This window comes from Peromyscus eremicus, unplaced genomic scaffold, assembly GCF_949786415.1.
Source record: "Peromyscus eremicus unplaced genomic scaffold, PerEre_H2_v1 PerEre#2#unplaced_618, whole genome shotgun sequence".
Taxonomy (NCBI): Eukaryota; Metazoa; Chordata; class Mammalia; order Rodentia; family Cricetidae; genus Peromyscus; species Peromyscus eremicus.
The window spans coordinates 47,898-66,821 of record NW_026734854.1 but is presented as its reverse complement, the minus strand read 5'-3'; the positions used below and the strand labels follow the sequence as shown (position 1 = coordinate 66,821).

The window sequence follows — 18,924 nt, the reverse complement described above, 5'->3', positions numbered from 1 at the left end:
TGCCTACAGAGAACTGTTATGAAAGTAGTGCACTCCATATCCAGTGGGAATACATCTTTAAATGTATTGGTTGAGTACACTCTGCTCCATGTGTTTTTCCTCTCAGGGTTGGTCAATCCCCATGATTTGAAGGTGAGCACCCATTAGGTACATGTATTCAGCAGGGAAACACAACACTGTCACACTGCCATGAACGTAGGACTTGCCTACACCACCAATGCAGTGCATGGAGGAGTGTGCAGTGCACTCAGTGATCCTCCTGAAACACCACAGTGACTTTGATGACGGTGCCTGGAGAAAGGGCATGACATGGAGTGTACTAAAACAGACTGGTTTCCTCTATATTCTGCCATGAAACTGACATAACTGTCTCTGCTGTTAATGCATTCTAGTTTCCAAAATTCAAAGGAGATTATTTAGGAGAACCACTATTTCTCCAATGGATGTTGAAGTACCTCAAGTCCAGCGTGGCACAGCTGTAGCTATAGAACTAAGTGAAACAGAAGGTACTGTTGAAATGCGTTAATCTCATTGGGTGACATACGGTAGTTGTAAGTCATTATTGTATGATAGGAGGGAAAGATGATGACCTTAGCATTACTTTCCTATGTATATAATGTTGACTTGTATAGTTCCTCAGTTGAAATTCAACCACACGATTTAAGAATGAAATGTAAATTCACCTTTTGCAAACATTGAGTAACAAGAAACAGAGGAAAGGTGAGCTCAATCTTGTCTCTGTCACCGTCCCTTCACCTGGTGTAGACAGGAATAGGTGAGGCAACGTCTCTGTTACTTTCTCCCAGACACCTGCAGTGTGATGAACTGAATGTAAACAAGCTCAAGATTGACATGGTTATTGTCAAAACTGTCAAGAGTTAGCACAAAATTTCATACAGTTAACAGCATTTCTGGTGTGACCAAAGGGGATTCGGTCCCTGGAGTAGTGTGTCACACCCTGTGCTTATGGGAAAGAACAGAGACAAGGTCATGGAAGGAGGTTTCTGTGTTCTTCCTTTTCAAAGGCATCATGGTAGTCTTGTCAGGTATAATATTCTTGCGTTCATCTCTGTCATTTGAAGGCAATCTTTCAACACTTAGTGCTCATCAGCATTTATCACTACCAAGTGTCCAAGCCTGTCACTGTGCTTAGTAGTTCTCCATGGAATTTGTGCATAAGGTACTTTCCCTGTTTGTGTGATGAAATACTATGACCCAAACATGCCCAAGGAGGAGTGCTTGTCTTCCCATGATACCATGAGTATGGTGTGCATATTTGCTGAGCAACCATAGATACAGGAGCCTGAGGGCAACAGAAATAGAGAAAAGGAGTGTTTCTTTATGCTCAGCTCACCTTCTCCTTCTACAGTCATGGATCTCAGTACCAGGAATAATGCACTAACAGCTGAACCATTTGCTACCTCAGCTAACCTTGTCAAGATAATGCCATGCAGGCATCACCAGAGCCCTGACCTTATCAGTTGACTACTGATATTTGCCATCACAATGCCCACAAACAGTGGTGATCAGTTTGGGGTTTCAATCTATGATAAAGCCAGTCTCTGGTGAGGGACAACCTGCGCCTGGGCATTCAAATATACATTTGAAGCACTTACAAAATTGTCCTGGTGATAAAGAATGAGCAGATCCTGTTCCTGGCTCTCTTAGGACATTGGTAGTAGTGCCTGCTAGGTCCTCTGTGGACTATTTAGTCACTCCGTGTAGGACATCGCAGACTACTAAGTAGTTAGCAGGTTTCTCTAGCAACACTAGCCTCCTTCTTACCTTAGCAATGTCCTGAAAGTAGAAGCCTCATGTGTGCTGTTAGCTCTAAGCAGTCTATGCTCCTTAACTTATCTGGCATTCTGTGTAATTTGAGTCAAGGAGGGTTATAGGGTGATGTCCTTCTTTGATCCTTTAAATTAATGGATGACATAGGGAGAAAGGATCTGCCCTCTGGGTGATCTTTGATGCTTTTAGAGGCACCCTTGCCTCAGCCTCCAATATGCAGAGACTGAGTTTGTGAGTTTCCCTAAAATACTGCCCATGTTCCTCAGAATAAAGTGTATGGAGAGGAGAGGATCAGCTCTCTATGCACCATACTGTGTGTCTGTTCCTTACGCTGTCAGTACTCGAGTCTCTCACTTTGGCATGGGCTGACTTGTCTCTTCTTTCCTGCAGACATGAGCTTATGCTCTAAGGAGTCTCTCTTCTCTAAGTGGCTTCCCTGTCACTTCTTCAGTAGGCTCACCGCCCAGGCTTATCAGAACTATGTCTGGTCCCCTAGGATTCTCTCATTCTGCAGATTTTTTTTGCTCTCTCTCATAGACTATAACTGTAGATTCAGTGTATAGTGCCTGCTTCTGAGCTGTGTGTGACAGAGAAACAGGATTCCTCTTCTAGTCTCTACCTTTCTGTCTCTTTTCTTATGATCTCCTGCCCCTATCCTTCCCCAGCCACTTCTCTTTCATAATTGCCACAGAAGCTTACGTGGTTCCTTCTTTGTGTTACCTTATTGTGGGTTCTCTGTACGGCAACACATCGTCCATGCAATGGGTCCTAAGTCCCAGACATGTCCTTATTCTCAGTCCCGGGTGTTCTAGGTCTTTCTGTAATCACTAAATTTCAGTTTCTCACAAAGCTCATGAGACAGAAAAGTTCCTTGGCAGAGATTAGAAAAGAACCCTGTTAAGAAAAAATTGCCTGGAAAGGCAGTTGAGTCTCTAGTAAAGGTGTGGATCAGATCTGTACTACATGTACATAGGTAAAAGTCTGCAGGTGGCCACCTGAAGCTGAAGAGAGTAGCCATTGCCCTACACTGAATATCATCTCAGGGGCTGATTGTACTCTTTGGTTTTTATCGTAAGATTTGTTTTAGGGGGCCAGTGAGAACTTAGCAGTAAAGGCACTTGCTGTAAAGACTGAGATCAATACTTTGAGCCTGGAACCTACATGGTTGACTGAGAGAACTACGTACAGAGGTTCACATCTGCTAGAGCACTGCCAGCTGTTGAGCCTCCCAAACAGAATAAGTATAAAAAGAAAATTTTGAATGATTCATTTCATCTTTACACCATATAATAGATTCTTTTACACTGCTTTAGATTACAATTCCCTGCAAACAAAAAAAAATCTGCTCCTCATTTCTCTCCAGAGCTACTCTCTGCCTTTATTTGTCATCCTGGAAGACAGTCCTGCAACAACCCAACCATATTGTTCATTAGTTTTAGTAAGATGTACCAAGTCCATTTGCTTTTACTCACATCAAGCAAAGATCCCCTGTAAATAATACTAAGACCTGTGAGCTGAGAGTCGCTTTCTTTCCCCTAGTATACCCTGAAACTTCTACCAGTGCCAAATCACCACGCATGAAACAAAAACTACCAAAGCGGCTGGTGAAGGTAAGAGGTCTTCCCTTGCCTGAGGTAGAAATGTTACCTTAGTTGTCCCCTTGTGTTTCAGTGGGTATCACATTTCATTCATTAAACTGATCTGAGTCATCACGGACATTAGAGAGTTTATTTAGGAAGAGGAGGGAATGGAACTGTATCAACTTGGTCTTGATCAAGACAGCACACATCACAATGTGGCACAACTTTGTGTCCTGCTTTATGAGTGATCCCATCAAGGTGGGTGCCTCTAGTTTACACCAGTCCTCATGGTTGAAAGATCCTCTGAACATCCTCAAGCTGGACACACTAAGCTTCCAACTATATACTCAAGTTCTTTGTAAACCATAGTCTAGAAACAGAAAATACCTTAGTGAAACATAAAAGTTTTTATAGATGGTATGTGATACAGGTTTTGCAACCCTCTATAGGCCAGATAGGTTTTCCTGATCTGCCATTGAATAAGAAAAAGTATGCCCACTACTAGTTTGTATCACAAAGGACAGAGTCCCAGATCTCTGTGACATCATCGAATAATGTACCCATTAATATAGTCTCTTTGTTACTGCTCTTCTCTGTCCTGATTTCAATCACTCGATGTTAAGGTGAAAAAGGCTTTGTAGACATTACTCAGCATGATCATGGCATTAAATATTTTCTTTCCTATTGATTGCAGATGATGACTAAGAAAAACAGACGTGGTATGTATTATGGGATCACTTTCCTAAGACACACCTTAGGTGGGAATTGTGAAAACATTGGTTGTATTTTGTGTGATACACCACGGTGATGTGAGATACCGAACGATATGAGAATTGCTGTGTTAGATTTTTTTCTTAGTTTCTTTTAAAGGCAAGGGCCACACCAAGTAAGTAATCATGGATATATCTATAGTCCTTGTGTTCAACAGTAATCCTTTGTTATTTGAGGGTATTGTACTTCAATTCTTGTTTAAATCTGTTTTTCCCCCAAAAGTAGGATGGCTTTTTCACAACCCAATTTCCAGTTACAGATATGTAAATTGAAAATCAGAATACAGGTAAACTACAAAAATGTGTTCAAACCTCATCTGAGATCTGCAGGGTCAGTTACATGCTTGTGTTCCTTCATAAATGAGTTAAGCAGAACTCAAGAGGTAGTGATGAGGCTCCTTAGCTGTGCATCTTAAGAGCCACTTCTTACCTCATCAAGGGCACAATAATCCCCTTGGAGAGGTCTGCCTTCTTACATCTGCCTGCAGTAAGGCCAATAAATAGGGATCCCAAACACTGCAATGACTGCTGTAGTGGTTAGAAGTCCTAGGAAGTGTCATTCAGCATGCAGCAGACAGTCACTGCTTTGAAAGGTAGAGAAGCACAGTGCTTCATTTAAGATGACAGAGTTCCAAAATTAAATAAAGGACATGGGACAGTGGGATGGATATTTCTAAAATGGGTTTTGCATCTGGAGAGATGCATGAACAAATTAGACAATAGAAGCATGGGCCCAAAGAGGAACACAATTTAAGGACAATGTGCACTGAGAACTGCAATCACCAACTGGAGGTTGATGTGTACTACCTCATTCTCTGAGAATACATTGCTTTTGGGGCCGGAGTGAAGGGACTCACAGTTTGTCCTTATCTATACTGGAACTACCTACTTATGTACCATACTGGCCTAGAACTACAGAGCTTCACCTTCTCTGCCTACAGAGAACTGTTATGAAAGTAGTGCACTCCATATCCAGTGGGAATACATCTTTAAATGTATTGGTTGGGTACACTCTGCTCCATGTGTTTTTCCTCTCAGGGTTGGTCAGTCCCCATGATTTGAAGGTAAGCACTCATTAGGTACATGTATTCAGCAGGGAAACACAACACTGTCACACTGCCATGAACTTAGGACTTGCCTACACCTCCAATGCAGTGCATGGAGGAGTGTGCAGTGCACTCAGTGATCCTCCTGAAACACCACAGTGACTCTGATGACGGTGCCTGGAGAAAGGGCATGACGTGGAGTGTACTAAAACAGACTGGTTTCCTCTATATTCTGCCATGAAACTGACATAACTGTCTCTGCTGTTAATGCATTCTAGTTTCCAAATTTAAAAGGAAACTCTTTAGGAGAGGCAATGCTTTTCCAAAGGATGTTGAAGTGCCTCAAGTCCAGCGTGGCACTTTACCACCAACTGAACCAGAAGGTACTGTTGAAATGCATTAATCTCATTGGGTGACATATGGTAGTTGTAAATCATTATTGTATGATAGGAGGGAAAGATGATGACCTTAGCATTACTTTCCTATGTATATAATGTTGACTTGTATAGTTCCTCAGTTGAAATTCAACCACACGATTTAAGAATGAAATGTAAATTCACCTTTTGCAAACATTGAGTAACAAGAAACAGAGGAAAGGTGAGCTCAATCTTGTCTCTGTCACCATCCCTTCACCTGGTGTAGACAGGAATAGGTGAGGCAACGTCTCTGTTACTTTCTCCCAGACACCTGCAGTGTGATGAACTGAATGTAAACAAGCTCAAGATTGACATGGTTATTGTCAAAACTGTCAAGAGTTAGCACAAAATTTCATACAGTTAACAGCATTTCTGGTGTGACCAAAGGGGATTCGGTCCCTGGAGTAGTGTGTCACACCCTGTGCTTATGGGAAAGAACAGAGACAAGGTCATGGAAGGAGGTTTCTGTGTTCTTCCTTTTCAAAGGCATCATGGTAGTCTTGTCAGGTATAATATTCTTGCGTTCATCTCTGTCATTTGAAGGCAATCTTTCAACACTTAGTGCTCATCAGCATTTATCACTACCAAGTGTCCAAGCCTGTCACTGTGCTTAGTAGTTCTCCATGGAATTTGTGCATAAGGTACTTTCCCTGTTTGTGTGATGAAATACTATGACCCAAACATGCCAAAGGAGAAGTGCTTGTCTTCCCATGATACCATGAGTATGGTGTGCATATTTGCTGAGCAACCATAGATACAGGAGCCTGAGGGCAACAGAAATAGAGAAAAGGAGTGTTTCTTTATGCTCAGCTCACCTTCTCCTTCTATAGTCATGGATCTCAGTCCCAGGAATAATGCACTAAGAGCTGAACCATTTGCTACCTCAGTTAATCTTGTCAAGATAATGCCATACAGGCATCCCCTGGGATCTGGACTCTATGAAGTTGACTACTGATGTTAAAATGACTGGTACATTCATTTTAAGGTTTTAACCTGTGGTAAAGCCAATCTCTCTGGTGTGGACAACCTTCTCCTTTGCATTCAAATGTACATATAAATAAAGGGCCTACAAAGTGGTTCTGGTGATGCAGTTCCTGTCCCTGGTTTCCTTGGGACATTTGTAGTAGTACCTCTTTGTTCATTTCTTGACCATTTTGTCTCTCTTTAAAGGACATCCGCAGGGCAAACTTCTAGATAGCTGGTAGGGTTCTCTAGTCTGGCTTCCTTGCAGCACTAGCAATGTCCTGACAATTAAGGATATAATGTATGGCTTTATATTTTTTTAATCTGTGTTCCTCATATTGGCATGCATGTTAGATGTTTGAGTCAAGGAAGGTTAAAGCCTGATGTTTATTTTGGATCCTTTGACTTAATGGATGAGAAAGTGTCTGCACTCTGGTTTGTCCTTAGTGCCAAAGCATTCTTGATTCATCCTCCAAGGCAGAGGCTGGGTTTGAGAGTTCTCCTAAAAGACTGCCCGTGTTCCTCAGGGTAATAGAATGGATTCATGGAGATTGGCTATCTCTTGGTACCCATCTGGCCATAGGCTATGTCTGTTCTCTGTGTTTTCAGTACTTGAGTCTCTCACTCTTTGCATGATCTGTCCTGTCACATCTTTTCTGCAACATGAACTTATAATCTAAGGAATCATTTTCCTCAAAGTGCCTTTATTTTAGCTACTTGAGTAGGTTCACAGTCAAGGCTCATCAGAAACATGTCTGCTTCTCCTGGATTTTCTCACTGTACAAGTGGTCTGGTATCAATCATAGGCTAGCCCTGTAGGGTTAATGCACCATGTTTATTGATTGTAAATTCAGACTCCTGCTTCTGAGCCATGTGTGCCAGAGACATGGGATTCCACTTCTAGTCCCCACCTTTCAATCTCCCTTATTCCTCTTGCCCCTATCCTTCTCCAACCACTTCTCCTCTTTCATAATTGTCATGTTGACTCAGGACTATAGGTCTGGCAAGCCATGGAGGCCTATGTGATCCCTTCTACCTGTTACTTTATTATTGATGCTACATACCAGAACACATTGCCCATGCAATGTGGCCTAACCCCCAAGCATGTCCCCAGCCTCAGCTTTTGGTGTCCTGGGCCTTTTTGTATTCATTATATGTCCCTCCCTCACAAAACTCATGAGACTAACAAAGTCACTGGGAGAGAACTGAACAGAACCCTTCTTGGGGACAATATGCCTAGAAAGGCAGTTGAATCTCAGTAGGTCATCGGGCTCAGATCTTCACTACATGTACAAAGGTGTTGTATGATATTTTGTTTGTGTTCTGACAAATAAAGCTTGCCTGGAGATCAGAGGGTGGAGCTAGCCATGAGTTAACCATAGAGGCCAGGCAGTAATAGTTCACACCTTTAATCCTAGCACTTGGGAGGAGGAAGCAGGAAAATCAGGAGTTCAAGGCCACCCTGGGCTACAGGAGATTCACCAGTCTCAAAGAGAAACAGAGCCAGGTGGTGGTAGTACATGCCTTTAATCCCAGCACTAGGGAGGTGGAGACAGGAATATAAGGTGGGTGGAGATAGGATCTCAGTGCCTAATAAACAAAATATTATACAACATAAAAATACATCTTCATTTTTCTCCAAGTCTTCCCTCTGCCTTAGTTTGCTTTATGGGAAGATAGTCTAGCAGCAGCAGAACCATCTTGTTCAGTAGGTTTAGTCACATGTGCTAAGTCCGTGCACTTTCACCCACATCAAGTAAAGTCCAGTGTAAATAGTAAGCAGTCCCGTGAACTGACAGTCACTTTCTGTCCCACTAGTGTCCCATGAACCTCCTGATAATACAGTTTCACCAGTAAACCAGCAAAAGTCAACCGTGAGCATGGTCGAGGTAAAAGGGCCTTTTCTTTCTCTGAGGTTGAAAGGTTACCTCGGTGGTCCCCTTATGTTTCAATGGGTATCACATTTGAATTAAGAAACTGATCAGGTACATCATGTGTTGTTGTTTGTTTTTAAAGTGTATTTTGCCTGCATGTGTATATTTGTATCACGTGCGTACTTGGTGCCAAGAAGGGCAGAAGCACCATGTAGGTGCTGGAAATCAAATCCCAATATGAGCATGTATGTCTGTGTGAGGGTATCACAAGCCCTGGAACTGGAGTTGCAGACAGGTGTGAGCTGCCACGTGGGTACTGGGAATTGAACCCAGGTCCTCTGGAAGAGCAGCCAGTGCTCTTAACATCTGAGTCATCTTTCCAGCCCAGTACATCATGTTTTTAAAGATCCTCATGTTGTTGGGCACACTAAGCTCCAGACACATCAAACTTTGGGTCATATGCTCAAATTATTTCTACCATAGTCCCTAGAAACAAAAAATATCTTAGTGAAAAATATAAGTTTTCATGAGTTGGCTTTTTGGAGCCCAGTCTGTATGGTGGGATGCCTTGCTCAGCCTTGATGCAGGGTGTGTGTGGGGGGGTGTTGGTCCTGCCTCAACTGAATGTACCAGGCTTTGTTGACTCCCCATGGAAGGCCTTACCCTTTTGGAGGAGTGGATGAGAGGTAGGGTGGGGGTGGAGGGAGTCGGGGAAAGAAAGGAAAAGGGGAGTGGAAGGAGGGATGGGAGGGGGAACTGTGGTTGGTATGTAAACTGAAAAAAACTGTGAACAAAAAAACCCAACAACATTGAAAGATGAAAAAAATAAATGAAAATACAAGTTTTCATAGACGTTATGTGATGTAGATTAGGGAACATTCAGTAGAGGCCAGACAGGTTATCCTGATCAGCCCTTGAATCAGAAAAAATTGTAAAAGGTACTAGTCTTTAGCACAAAGTATAGAGTCCCAGATCTTCTGTTACATCATCAAATAAGGAGTCAATTAATATAGTCTCCACTTGACTACACTTTTATATCCTCATTATGTCAACTACGGAAGGATCACAGATCTTTACAAATATTATTCAACATGATCTAAATGTTAAATATTTTCTTTCCTTTCAATTACAGGTACTATTTAATAAATGCAGATGTGGTATGTACTGTAGAACACTCTCTAAGACACAATTTAGATGAGAATTGTGTAAATATTAGTTGTCTTTTATATGATACACCACTGTGATATAAGCTGCTAACTGATAATGAAAATTATATGTTTTTATTTTTTTTTAAGGAAATGACATCCCAAGTAACAAATCATGACCAGGTGTCTATGGTTGTCATGTTCAACTGTGATTCCTTTAGTTATTTGAAGGATTTGTTCACCAAGTTGTGTCTAAATTTTTTTCCAAAGAAAAATATCCCAACTACCCAACCCAATTTCTAGTTATGAGTTTGTAAATTGAAAAATCAGAATAGAGTTTATCTACAAAAATGTATTCAAACTTGACCACAGCCATGCATGGTTGGGTTACATGCTTGCGTTCCTTCATAGACGAATAAACCAGAACTCAAGAGGTAGTGATGAGGGTCCTTAGCTGTGCATCTTAAGAGCCACTTCTTACCTCATCAAGGGCACAATAATCCCCTTGGAGAGCTCTGCCTTCTTACATCTGCCTGCAGTAAGGCAAATCGATAGGGATCCCAAACACTGCAATGACTGCTGTCGTGGTTAGAAGTCCTAGGAAGTGTCATTCAGCATGCAGCAGACAGTCACTGCTTTGAAAGGTAGAGAAGCACAGTGCTTCTTTTAAGATGACAGAGTCCCAAAATTAAATAAAGGACATGGGACAGTGGGATGGATAGTTCAAAATGGATTTCTCTTAGATCTGACGTATTCCTGTAAGTTCTGGAGAAAAGCATTAACAGATTATACAACATTGGCATGGGCACAAAGAGTCACAAAATTTAAGGACAGTATGCACTAGGATTTCCAGTCATCATTCGTTTAATGATCTGTGCTGCATCATTATTCCAGCAATACATTTAAATTTTATTTTTTAATTATTAATATAATTTTATTAATTTTGATATGTTTATGCACTGTATTTCATCTTATTCATCCATCATGACTCTTACTGTTCATAGATCCTCTCCCTTTTTACATTTTCCCAAATTTTATCCTTAAAAATAACTTGCTAGTCCATTTTGTGCTAAACGACACACATCTTGCCACATTCTGTGATTGTCCTTAGTGTTCTGTGTATTTGTGGATTTCTTCTGGGAATAGCAAGTTGTCCCACAGAGATCCAGGACCAGTTTCCACCCCCATAATCTTCCATTTCTGTCTTCTCCAGCCACTTTCTCCTGCTTCTGGAGTGCCATGTGGACTCTGTACTCTGTACCTGGTAATACATCAATGTGTGACAATTCCCTTATACCAGGAATCTTTTTCGTGATGTTTCATACTATAAAACATTTCTCAGAAGAATCCCCAGAATGAGTCTCTATGTGTCGTGTCTTTTGTATTCCATAATTTTCTCTCCCTCTTTCTCTAAACTTATCAGTCACAAGAGAAGAGTCTGGAACACAAAACTTCTAGTGGACTACATTTGCAGAAGGACATTTGAATCTTACTAAGTCATCTGGCTCATCCCTTTACCTGATGGGCATAGGTGGAAGGCTGGTGGTGAGCAACTGAGGCACTTGAACGTGTAAAGACAGAGGAGTTAACCAGAGTCAGCTTGGAGCAGTCACATAAGCAGAGTGACACAAGACACAGTAAAAAACAACAACAAAAAAAACACAACTAAGCGATCCATGCAACTACGTGAGCCAGGCAGTGGTGGTACATGCCTTTAATCTCAGCGCTCAGGAGGCAGAGGCAGGCAGATCTTGTGAGTTTGAGGCCAGTCTGGTCTACAGAGTGTGTTCCAGGAAAGGCGCAAAGCTACACAGAGAAACCCTGTCTCAAAACAAACAAACAAACAAAAAAAACAACAAAACAAAAATAAAACCAACTAAGTGAAACCACACACATAGACACACCAAGACACACCCAGGGATACACACACACAGACACACACACACACACACACACACACACACACACACACACGGAAGAGCATTGTCTGAAATCTTAGGAAGAGTGACAACAGTAAAGTCACTGACATGTGATGGTCATTTGGACCAAACACCTGAAGCTGTGACTCCAATTAGTGGAATATCTGCTCGAATTTACCTGCATCTATATACTGGTGGCAGCCTCGTGTTCACAGGCCCTCATTTTGCATGGAAAGGATCACCTCTGAGAATTCCTAGCCTTTGTGCCTTCTCTAAGAGAAGTCTCATGTCTTTGGTCTTCACCTTGCCAAAAATGCACAACTTCTAATCATTATTTAGGAGTTTTGGTAAGTTTAAAGGGCTTGCAGATATATATGTATATATGTTTATATATATATTTCACAAAGCAGAAGTGTTATAAAGACCAGAAAACCATGTTCATAAACACATGTAGATTATCCATTGTGCATTATTCTTCCATAAAATATGCACCACATATGATGAATTATTGCAATTTATCTCATTATTCATACTTACCAAGATTGCATCATTTTTACCTTTGAGAGATAATGTCATGGGACATGAACATTCACTTTTAAATAGTTGTTTAAAGTTAAATACTTGGTGTACAGATGCTCAGAAGGTGATTAGACTGTGCACACACATCGGTACCCTGTTTTGTTTTTTAATTTTTTTAAATCTTATTTTATGATTTAATTTAATTTTGCATATCAGCCACGGATTCACTTGTCCTCCCCCCGCCAGCCCCCCCCCCCGCCTTCCCTCCAGCCCCCCCTCCATTCCCATCTCCTCCCAGGCTGAGCTAAGTGTCCCTGCATAAGCCCCAGGTTCCAGACAGCCAGCTCATGCACTGAGGACAGGTCCTGGTCCCACTGCCTGGATGCCTCCCAAACAGATCAAGCAAATCAACTGTCTCACTTATCCAGAGGGCCTGATCCAGTTGGGGGCTCCTCAGCTATTGGTTCATAGTTCTTGTGTTTCCATTCATTTGGCTATTTGTCCCTGTGCTTTTTCCAACCTTGGTCTGAACAATTCTCGCTCATACAAACCCTCCTCTTTCTCGCCAATTGGACTCCCAGAGCTCCACCTGGGGCCTGGCTGTGGATCTCTGCATCCATTTCCCTCAGTCATTGGATGAGGTTTCTAGCACGACAATTAGGGTGTTTGGCCATCAGATCACCAGAGTAGGTCAGTTCGGGCTGTCTCTCGACCATTGCCAGTAGTCTATTGTGGAGGTATCTTTGTGGATTTCTGTGGGCCTCTCTAGCACTTTGCTTCTTCCTATTCTCATGTGGTCTTCATTTATCATGGTCTCTTATTCCTTGTTCTCCCTCTCTGTTCTTGATCTAGCTGAGGTCTCCCACTCCCCTAAGCTCTCTTTCCCTCGACCCTTGCCCTTCATTACCCCCACTCACGTCCAGGTTGTTCATGTAGATCTCATCCATTTCTCTGTCATTGGGCGATCCCTGTGTCTTTCTTGGGGTCCTGTTTTCTAGGTAGCCTCCCTGGAGTTGTGAGCAGCAGTCTAGTCATCTTTGTTTTACATCTAGTATCTTCCTATGAGTGAGTACATACCATGTTTGTCTTTCTGAGTCTGGGTTACCTCACTCAGGATGATTTAATCTCCAGTGCACATATAAAAAAGGTCAGACAATTCTATGCACACCCCTAACCCCAGCGTATTCAGGGGCAGAGAAGGAGGATTCTGGGTCTTGCTGACTATTAGTCTGGGTTTAGCTTCAATGAAAAACCTTGACTGAAGGAAGGAAGACAAAAGTGAAAGACCAGGATTGTTATAATTTACATTTTTAATTCTTTGAGAATTTAATGTGACTACTGTGTTTACATCATTCTATCCCACCTTCTCCTCAATCCAACTGATCCCAAGTCCCCCCTTCAAATATATGAGTTCTTCTCTGATAACTATTATACTTACGTAAACAGATGAGTTCATTTAATGATGCTCTTATATATACCTATGTGTGCTCTTGTATGTTTAGTGCAGTTAGTTCAGGATTAGATAACTTATGAGGAGGCTTACCTCTGGAGAAAATTCATCTCTCTGCAACCTCTCTGTAGCTCCTGGTCTAGGGTGCCATATCAGTAGGAGCTGTCATGATGCAGGTCCTATTTGGGGAACTTTGTTGAGATTTCATTGGCTATATCATCCCTGCCATGTCTCAAAGACACTATCTAGCAGCATGTGTCCTGTCCCTGTCCCTCCGGTTCTTATAGTCTTTCCAATCCTCTATCAAAATGTTCCCTGAGCCTTAGGTATAGGGGTTATCTTATGCATCTACAATTTGGGATCCCACAATTTGTCTTCTGACCTCTACATGCAAACTGAAGCACACCAGTGGTCACTCCAAAGAGAATACTTGTGAAGATTTGTATTTGATCTTCAATTGGATAGATTATTTTATGTTGCTTTAGATCCCCCACTGTCTGGAAATACAACAACTCTGTTACTCATATCTCTCCAGGCCTTTTTCTGTTTTAATTTCCTTCAAGGGAAGACAGTTCAGCAGCTGCCCAACCATCCTGTTCAGTAGGTCTAGTCACATTTACTAAGTCCATGCACTTTTAGCCACATCAAGCAAGAATGCTGCATAAGTAGTAAGCAGGATCATGAGCTGACAGTCACTTTCTGTCCCCTTTAGTGTCACCTGAAGAGACACAAGTGAAGGTGGAGAAGGTAAGGGGACCTTTCTTTTCTCTAAGATAGAAAGGTTATTCTAGTGATCTTACGTTTCAGTGGATATCCCATTGAACAACGAAACTGAGCAGGGCATCATGAGTTAATTTAGGAAGAGGACAAAGTGGAATTGTACCATCTTGGTCCAGACTGAATCAAATCTTCCAGTGTCAAGTGTCACAGTCTGTATGAGGGGGCCTTTTCTTCTGGAGAAAAAAGGCTCCTCTTTAGATAAATGTGTGTAATATTGACTCAGAAATTAACAGGCATATCATCTATTAAGATGTGTGTTTTTCCTTAAGGGACCTCTCCCAGCCTGTCATCTAGATAGAGTTTGGATTGTTCCCCAAAAATCTATGTGGTGGGAAGCTTCATGCATCCAATAATTGAATATTTAGGGTATAATGCATTTAAAATATGTACACTCATGCAAATAATTGGAGGCCCCCTCATAGAAGGAATTAATCTCCCAGGGCAGGTTGTTAAGTTGGTCTGCCATGCTGGGATGTAGCTTAGGGAGCCCTCAGTGAAGGCCAAACAGAAGAGGTGCTCTGCTTTCACTTTGAGTCAGCATTAGTGTGTGATGTATTAGTTTTTGTCACAAAGTACGTAGCCCTGGTTTTCTGTGACATCATCACATAATGTATGAATACAGTCTTTTTTTTTAATGTCTTTTTCCTATCCTGCTTTACACTATGCTGTGTCATAGGGTGAACCAAAGAGCTATGCAAACAGACTCTGTATGACATGAATCTCAAAGTGTTTTCTTTCCTTTCAATTACAGGTGGAGAGTAGAAGTTTTAATTGTTGTATGTATTATGGAATCTCTCAAAACACATTTTAGAATTGTTTAAATGCTGGCCGTCTTTTCTCTGACACAACAATGTGATATAAGACTCCTATTGGGAGTTTAAGTGGGGGAAAAGGCAATGCCCTAAGTAATGAGTCCTACCCATGTGTCTACAGTCACTGCTTTCAGTTCTGATGCCTCTAGTTATTTTGGCATTTTGTGTACCAGGCAGGGTTTAAATAGATTTTTTTCCCAATACAGTTATCCCTATGACAGAGTCCACTTTCCAGTGACAAATTTGTCAATTCAAAAAGCAAGATACACATTTTACCTTAAAAAAAGTGTTCAAAGTTCACCATACAGATGTGTGAGACTTGGTTTTGTTTTGGGGTTTTTTGTGCATCTCTCTGGAGAATGATAGGGATAGGTCATCAGTCTTTCCAGTGATAGAACTCAGGAAGTACTTTTTATTTTGTCAAGGGCTCAGGAATACCTATGTGAGAGACCCAGCTTCCCAGCATCTGCCTGCAATAACCCAGCCCTAGGTAAACACCAGACAATGATGAGCACCAAGTGGGCAGAAAGCCGGGCAGTGCTCTTTAGCTGCCTGCAGACACTCATAAGTATGATAGATGGAAAGTCCATATGTTTGGTCAGATCAGAGCATTTGACTATAGGAGACACTGCACTGAAAAATAGGTCGGATATGTGTGATAACTGGATTTATGGTAGAGATGGCTCATTCCAATAAGAACTATTGTAAAAGCTTAACAGATTAGACAACATTAACATGAGCCCAAAGAGCCACACAATTTATGGGCAATGTCCACTAAGACCTCCAGTCACCCCTTCATTTTTGAGCTGCACTGGGTCATTCTTGGCTACATATCCGTCTTTAAAGGTGAGCTCCAGTTTGTGTTCCAGTATTGCTTCTATCACTGGTGGTCAGTCTCCCTGCTGCCTGCTATGTCGGAGCACTCAGTGGAATGATATAAGCAGCAGTGAGTTACACAGTCAGAGTATGGCTGGGTATCATCATTTTGAAGATGCTGGCTGTGTTAGAGTACCCTCACAGCCAGATTTGTCAAAGAAGGTCAATGGGCAGGAATGTAAAGACCAGTTCGCTTTAGTGTGCGTCTACCATGTGCAAAGCCCTGGATTTGATCCCAATGACTGTATACTATGTGCCCATTGTGGCACACTTCTGTAAACCCAATTCTTCAGAGCTAGAGTGAGGAGAACCATAAGTTGAAACTCATCCTTTTATACATAGGGATTTTCAGCCTGATCTTTCATTAGAGGTATTTCTATAGGTTTAAAATAATGGTTAGGGAGTGAGCTTGACTCATTTCCCCCCTTAGAGTCTGTGGATAGAAGAGTGTGTAGAAATTAGACTTTGATGAGTCGAGCAGAGCAGGTATGGTGCACACTTGGTGCTAATATAGACTCTGCCCTTCTAGCTACATTTTTCTGGGTTGTCCGTAGAGTGGCTGAGAATATTTGTCATCTAGAAAGCCATGTGCATACTTACCACCCAAATACCAGACTGCTTTTCTTACCTGGTCATGTTGAAGACGTCAAGGAAGGCTTGGCCAATTGAAGGGAAGTTTCATTTTTGTCAAACCATCGAGCAATAACATGATATAGAATGATTTGGACTCTGAGTATTTCTAAGGAATATGCTCGAATCTATAATCTCTCAGTGTGGTTCCCTGGCAATCAAAATTAGTCAGTGGGAGGGATATGACAGGTTGAAGATGCAGGAGAAGGGTCACATATTGGTACTAAGCCAGTGCCCTCTACTCCAGTTTTGAGTCAGGGATTGGAAGGTAAAGAATATCTCTCTCAGGCTGCTTCTGTCGGGTGTGGTCACAGTGACAGAAGTGTAACTAATGTGGTACCTGAAGGTGAAAAGATGGGAGTGCACACAGTTTTTACTTCTCAGTCATCTAAGGCAATGCCATATGTTCTCTGTGAGCTACAAGTACCATAGGTAAATAAAGAGTGAAAGTCAGCAACAGCCACCTTTCCATGTTGGATGCAATGGATCACTCTAAATTCAGTCACTAGCTTCTAGCTGAATTCCTCTGGTATTTAACAAACCTCATCAGAGTATTTCTGCTGTACATGTGCCTTTCCTTATGATTTACCATTTGTAGTTCCCTTTTAGACTAGAAAGTATCATGAGAAGTCCTTCTGAAACTTCCAGTGTTTGGAGAAAAGCATGGAAGAAAGGGGAATCGTATGAACAACAGTGTATTCATGCGATTGTCAGAAGGAAGAGCTCCCATCTGGCACCAAACCCATATAACACATTCAGTCCTGCTGCTCCTTCTTTATTGCACCAGCCACGTAAATGCAGACAGTACTTATAGTGTCTTTATACTGCTTAATCACAAAATGTGGTGATTTTCCACAAGCAACACTCTGACACTGATGACTAGCTGGAACGGGAAATTAGACCATATTTATAAACACACAGCCACGATTAGTTTTCTGGTTTTCTGCCGTAAACTAACATAACTCTCCGTTGTGACTACATTCCCAGTTACTTCAATCTTTAAAAGATTTTATAAGAAGTCTGTCATCCCTGAAGTTATTGAAGAACCTCCAGCTGCTCCAGCTGCTCCAGCTGCTCCAGCTGCTCCAGCTGCTCCAGCTGCTCCAGCTGCTCCAGCTGATGTTGTGCATACATCTGAAGAAATACTACAAACCCAAAGGAAAGGTACTGTACATATTGAGGCTTTGCTTCCATTATATGTAGTAGTCAGTTATCCTCTGTGCCATATGTAAAACTGAACAAATTTACTGGAACTTTCACTATCTGAAATATAGCAGTGTATCCATCTCATCCCTAGAAATACAACCATAGAATTTTAAGATGTATTTAAAACAATTAAATAAAAATAAAAGTCACTTTGGCTCTCGCTGAATAACATGAACTAGAGGAAAGCTGGAGCACATGTATAAGTTGATATAGCTTCCCCTGATGTGGGCAGGAACAGGTGAGTCACTCTATCTGCTACTTAATCCACATGTGGGTGACACAGATGGATTAGATCTAAAGAATCCCCAAAGTACAAGTGAAATTTGAAATATGTAACAGTCTTTTTGGCCAGGTTCAATGGGAAAGGGTCCCAGTAGTGGCCATGTCACACCCTGTGCTTGGGAGTGTGAGAGAGCAGGAAAGAGATCTGTAAGTACAAGGAAAATGGGAGGTTCCTGTGCTTTTCCTCTTTCGGAAGCAAATGATCCATTTTATAATTCCATAAAATATATACAAACTATCAAAGAATCACAACATGTCCTCTGAAAAAGACAGATGATCTTTACCTCAGCCTTCTTTTCAGGCTATCAAATGTTTACATGGCAAGCTATGGCATCTGGCATAATTCTCTGTTTGAAGCAATTCCAATTATACATTTTTGTTTGACTATTTGTGTATATATTTAATCTTATAATTTTCCATTTAGCCTTTTCAAACATCCTCAGTGTGTCCCTCCTTGGTTCTACTCTGCCATCCCTTTCCCCACTCAGATCTCCCTCCCTTTACTCCTCCCTTTCCCTTCATGTCACCTGTGTTCTCCCATGACCCCCTTAATATCTTCCTTCCTCCTTACCAATTAATGTTCCCTTTCTAGTCTCCTGAACTCTATAGATTCTCCAAGTTAGTATCTAAATCTTAAGTTTCACACTACGATCAGATGAATATTATGATAACGTCCTTTTAAAGCTACCAATTAGAAACTTTGAATTTTAGTAGCACATTTCCATATATTTCATGTTTTCAAACATACCTTATGGGTTTTTTTTTGTTAATCAGACATTGCTATAAAATGGTTTTGACTACCTTGAAATTGATTATTGCTCCTGTGTGTTTTAAATCTTCAGTTTCTTTAGTGACTTTGTGAATG

At 41.5% G+C, this 18,924-nt stretch overlaps 1 protein-coding gene across 1 annotated transcript in view; it reads left to right on the top strand.

Moving 5' to 3' along the window:
• The window catches only part of LOC131901895 (peroxisomal bifunctional enzyme-like), an 81,676-nt gene that overhangs the window by 19,099 nt on the left and 43,653 nt on the right, over positions 1–18,924 (top strand). The window contains exons 10-18 of the mRNA XM_059252963.1: positions 393–506; positions 3,331–3,401; positions 4,066–4,090; positions 5,466–5,570; positions 8,385–8,455; positions 9,573–9,597; positions 14,186–14,220; positions 15,005–15,029; positions 17,559–17,735. Of these exons, the coding sequence (XP_059108946.1) occupies positions 393–506; positions 3,331–3,401; positions 4,066–4,090; positions 5,466–5,570; positions 8,385–8,455; positions 9,573–9,597; positions 14,186–14,220; positions 15,005–15,029; positions 17,559–17,735 (648 nt within the window). The remainder of the gene's footprint in view (positions 1–392; positions 507–3,330; positions 3,402–4,065; positions 4,091–5,465; positions 5,571–8,384; positions 8,456–9,572; positions 9,598–14,185; positions 14,221–15,004; positions 15,030–17,558; positions 17,736–18,924) is intronic.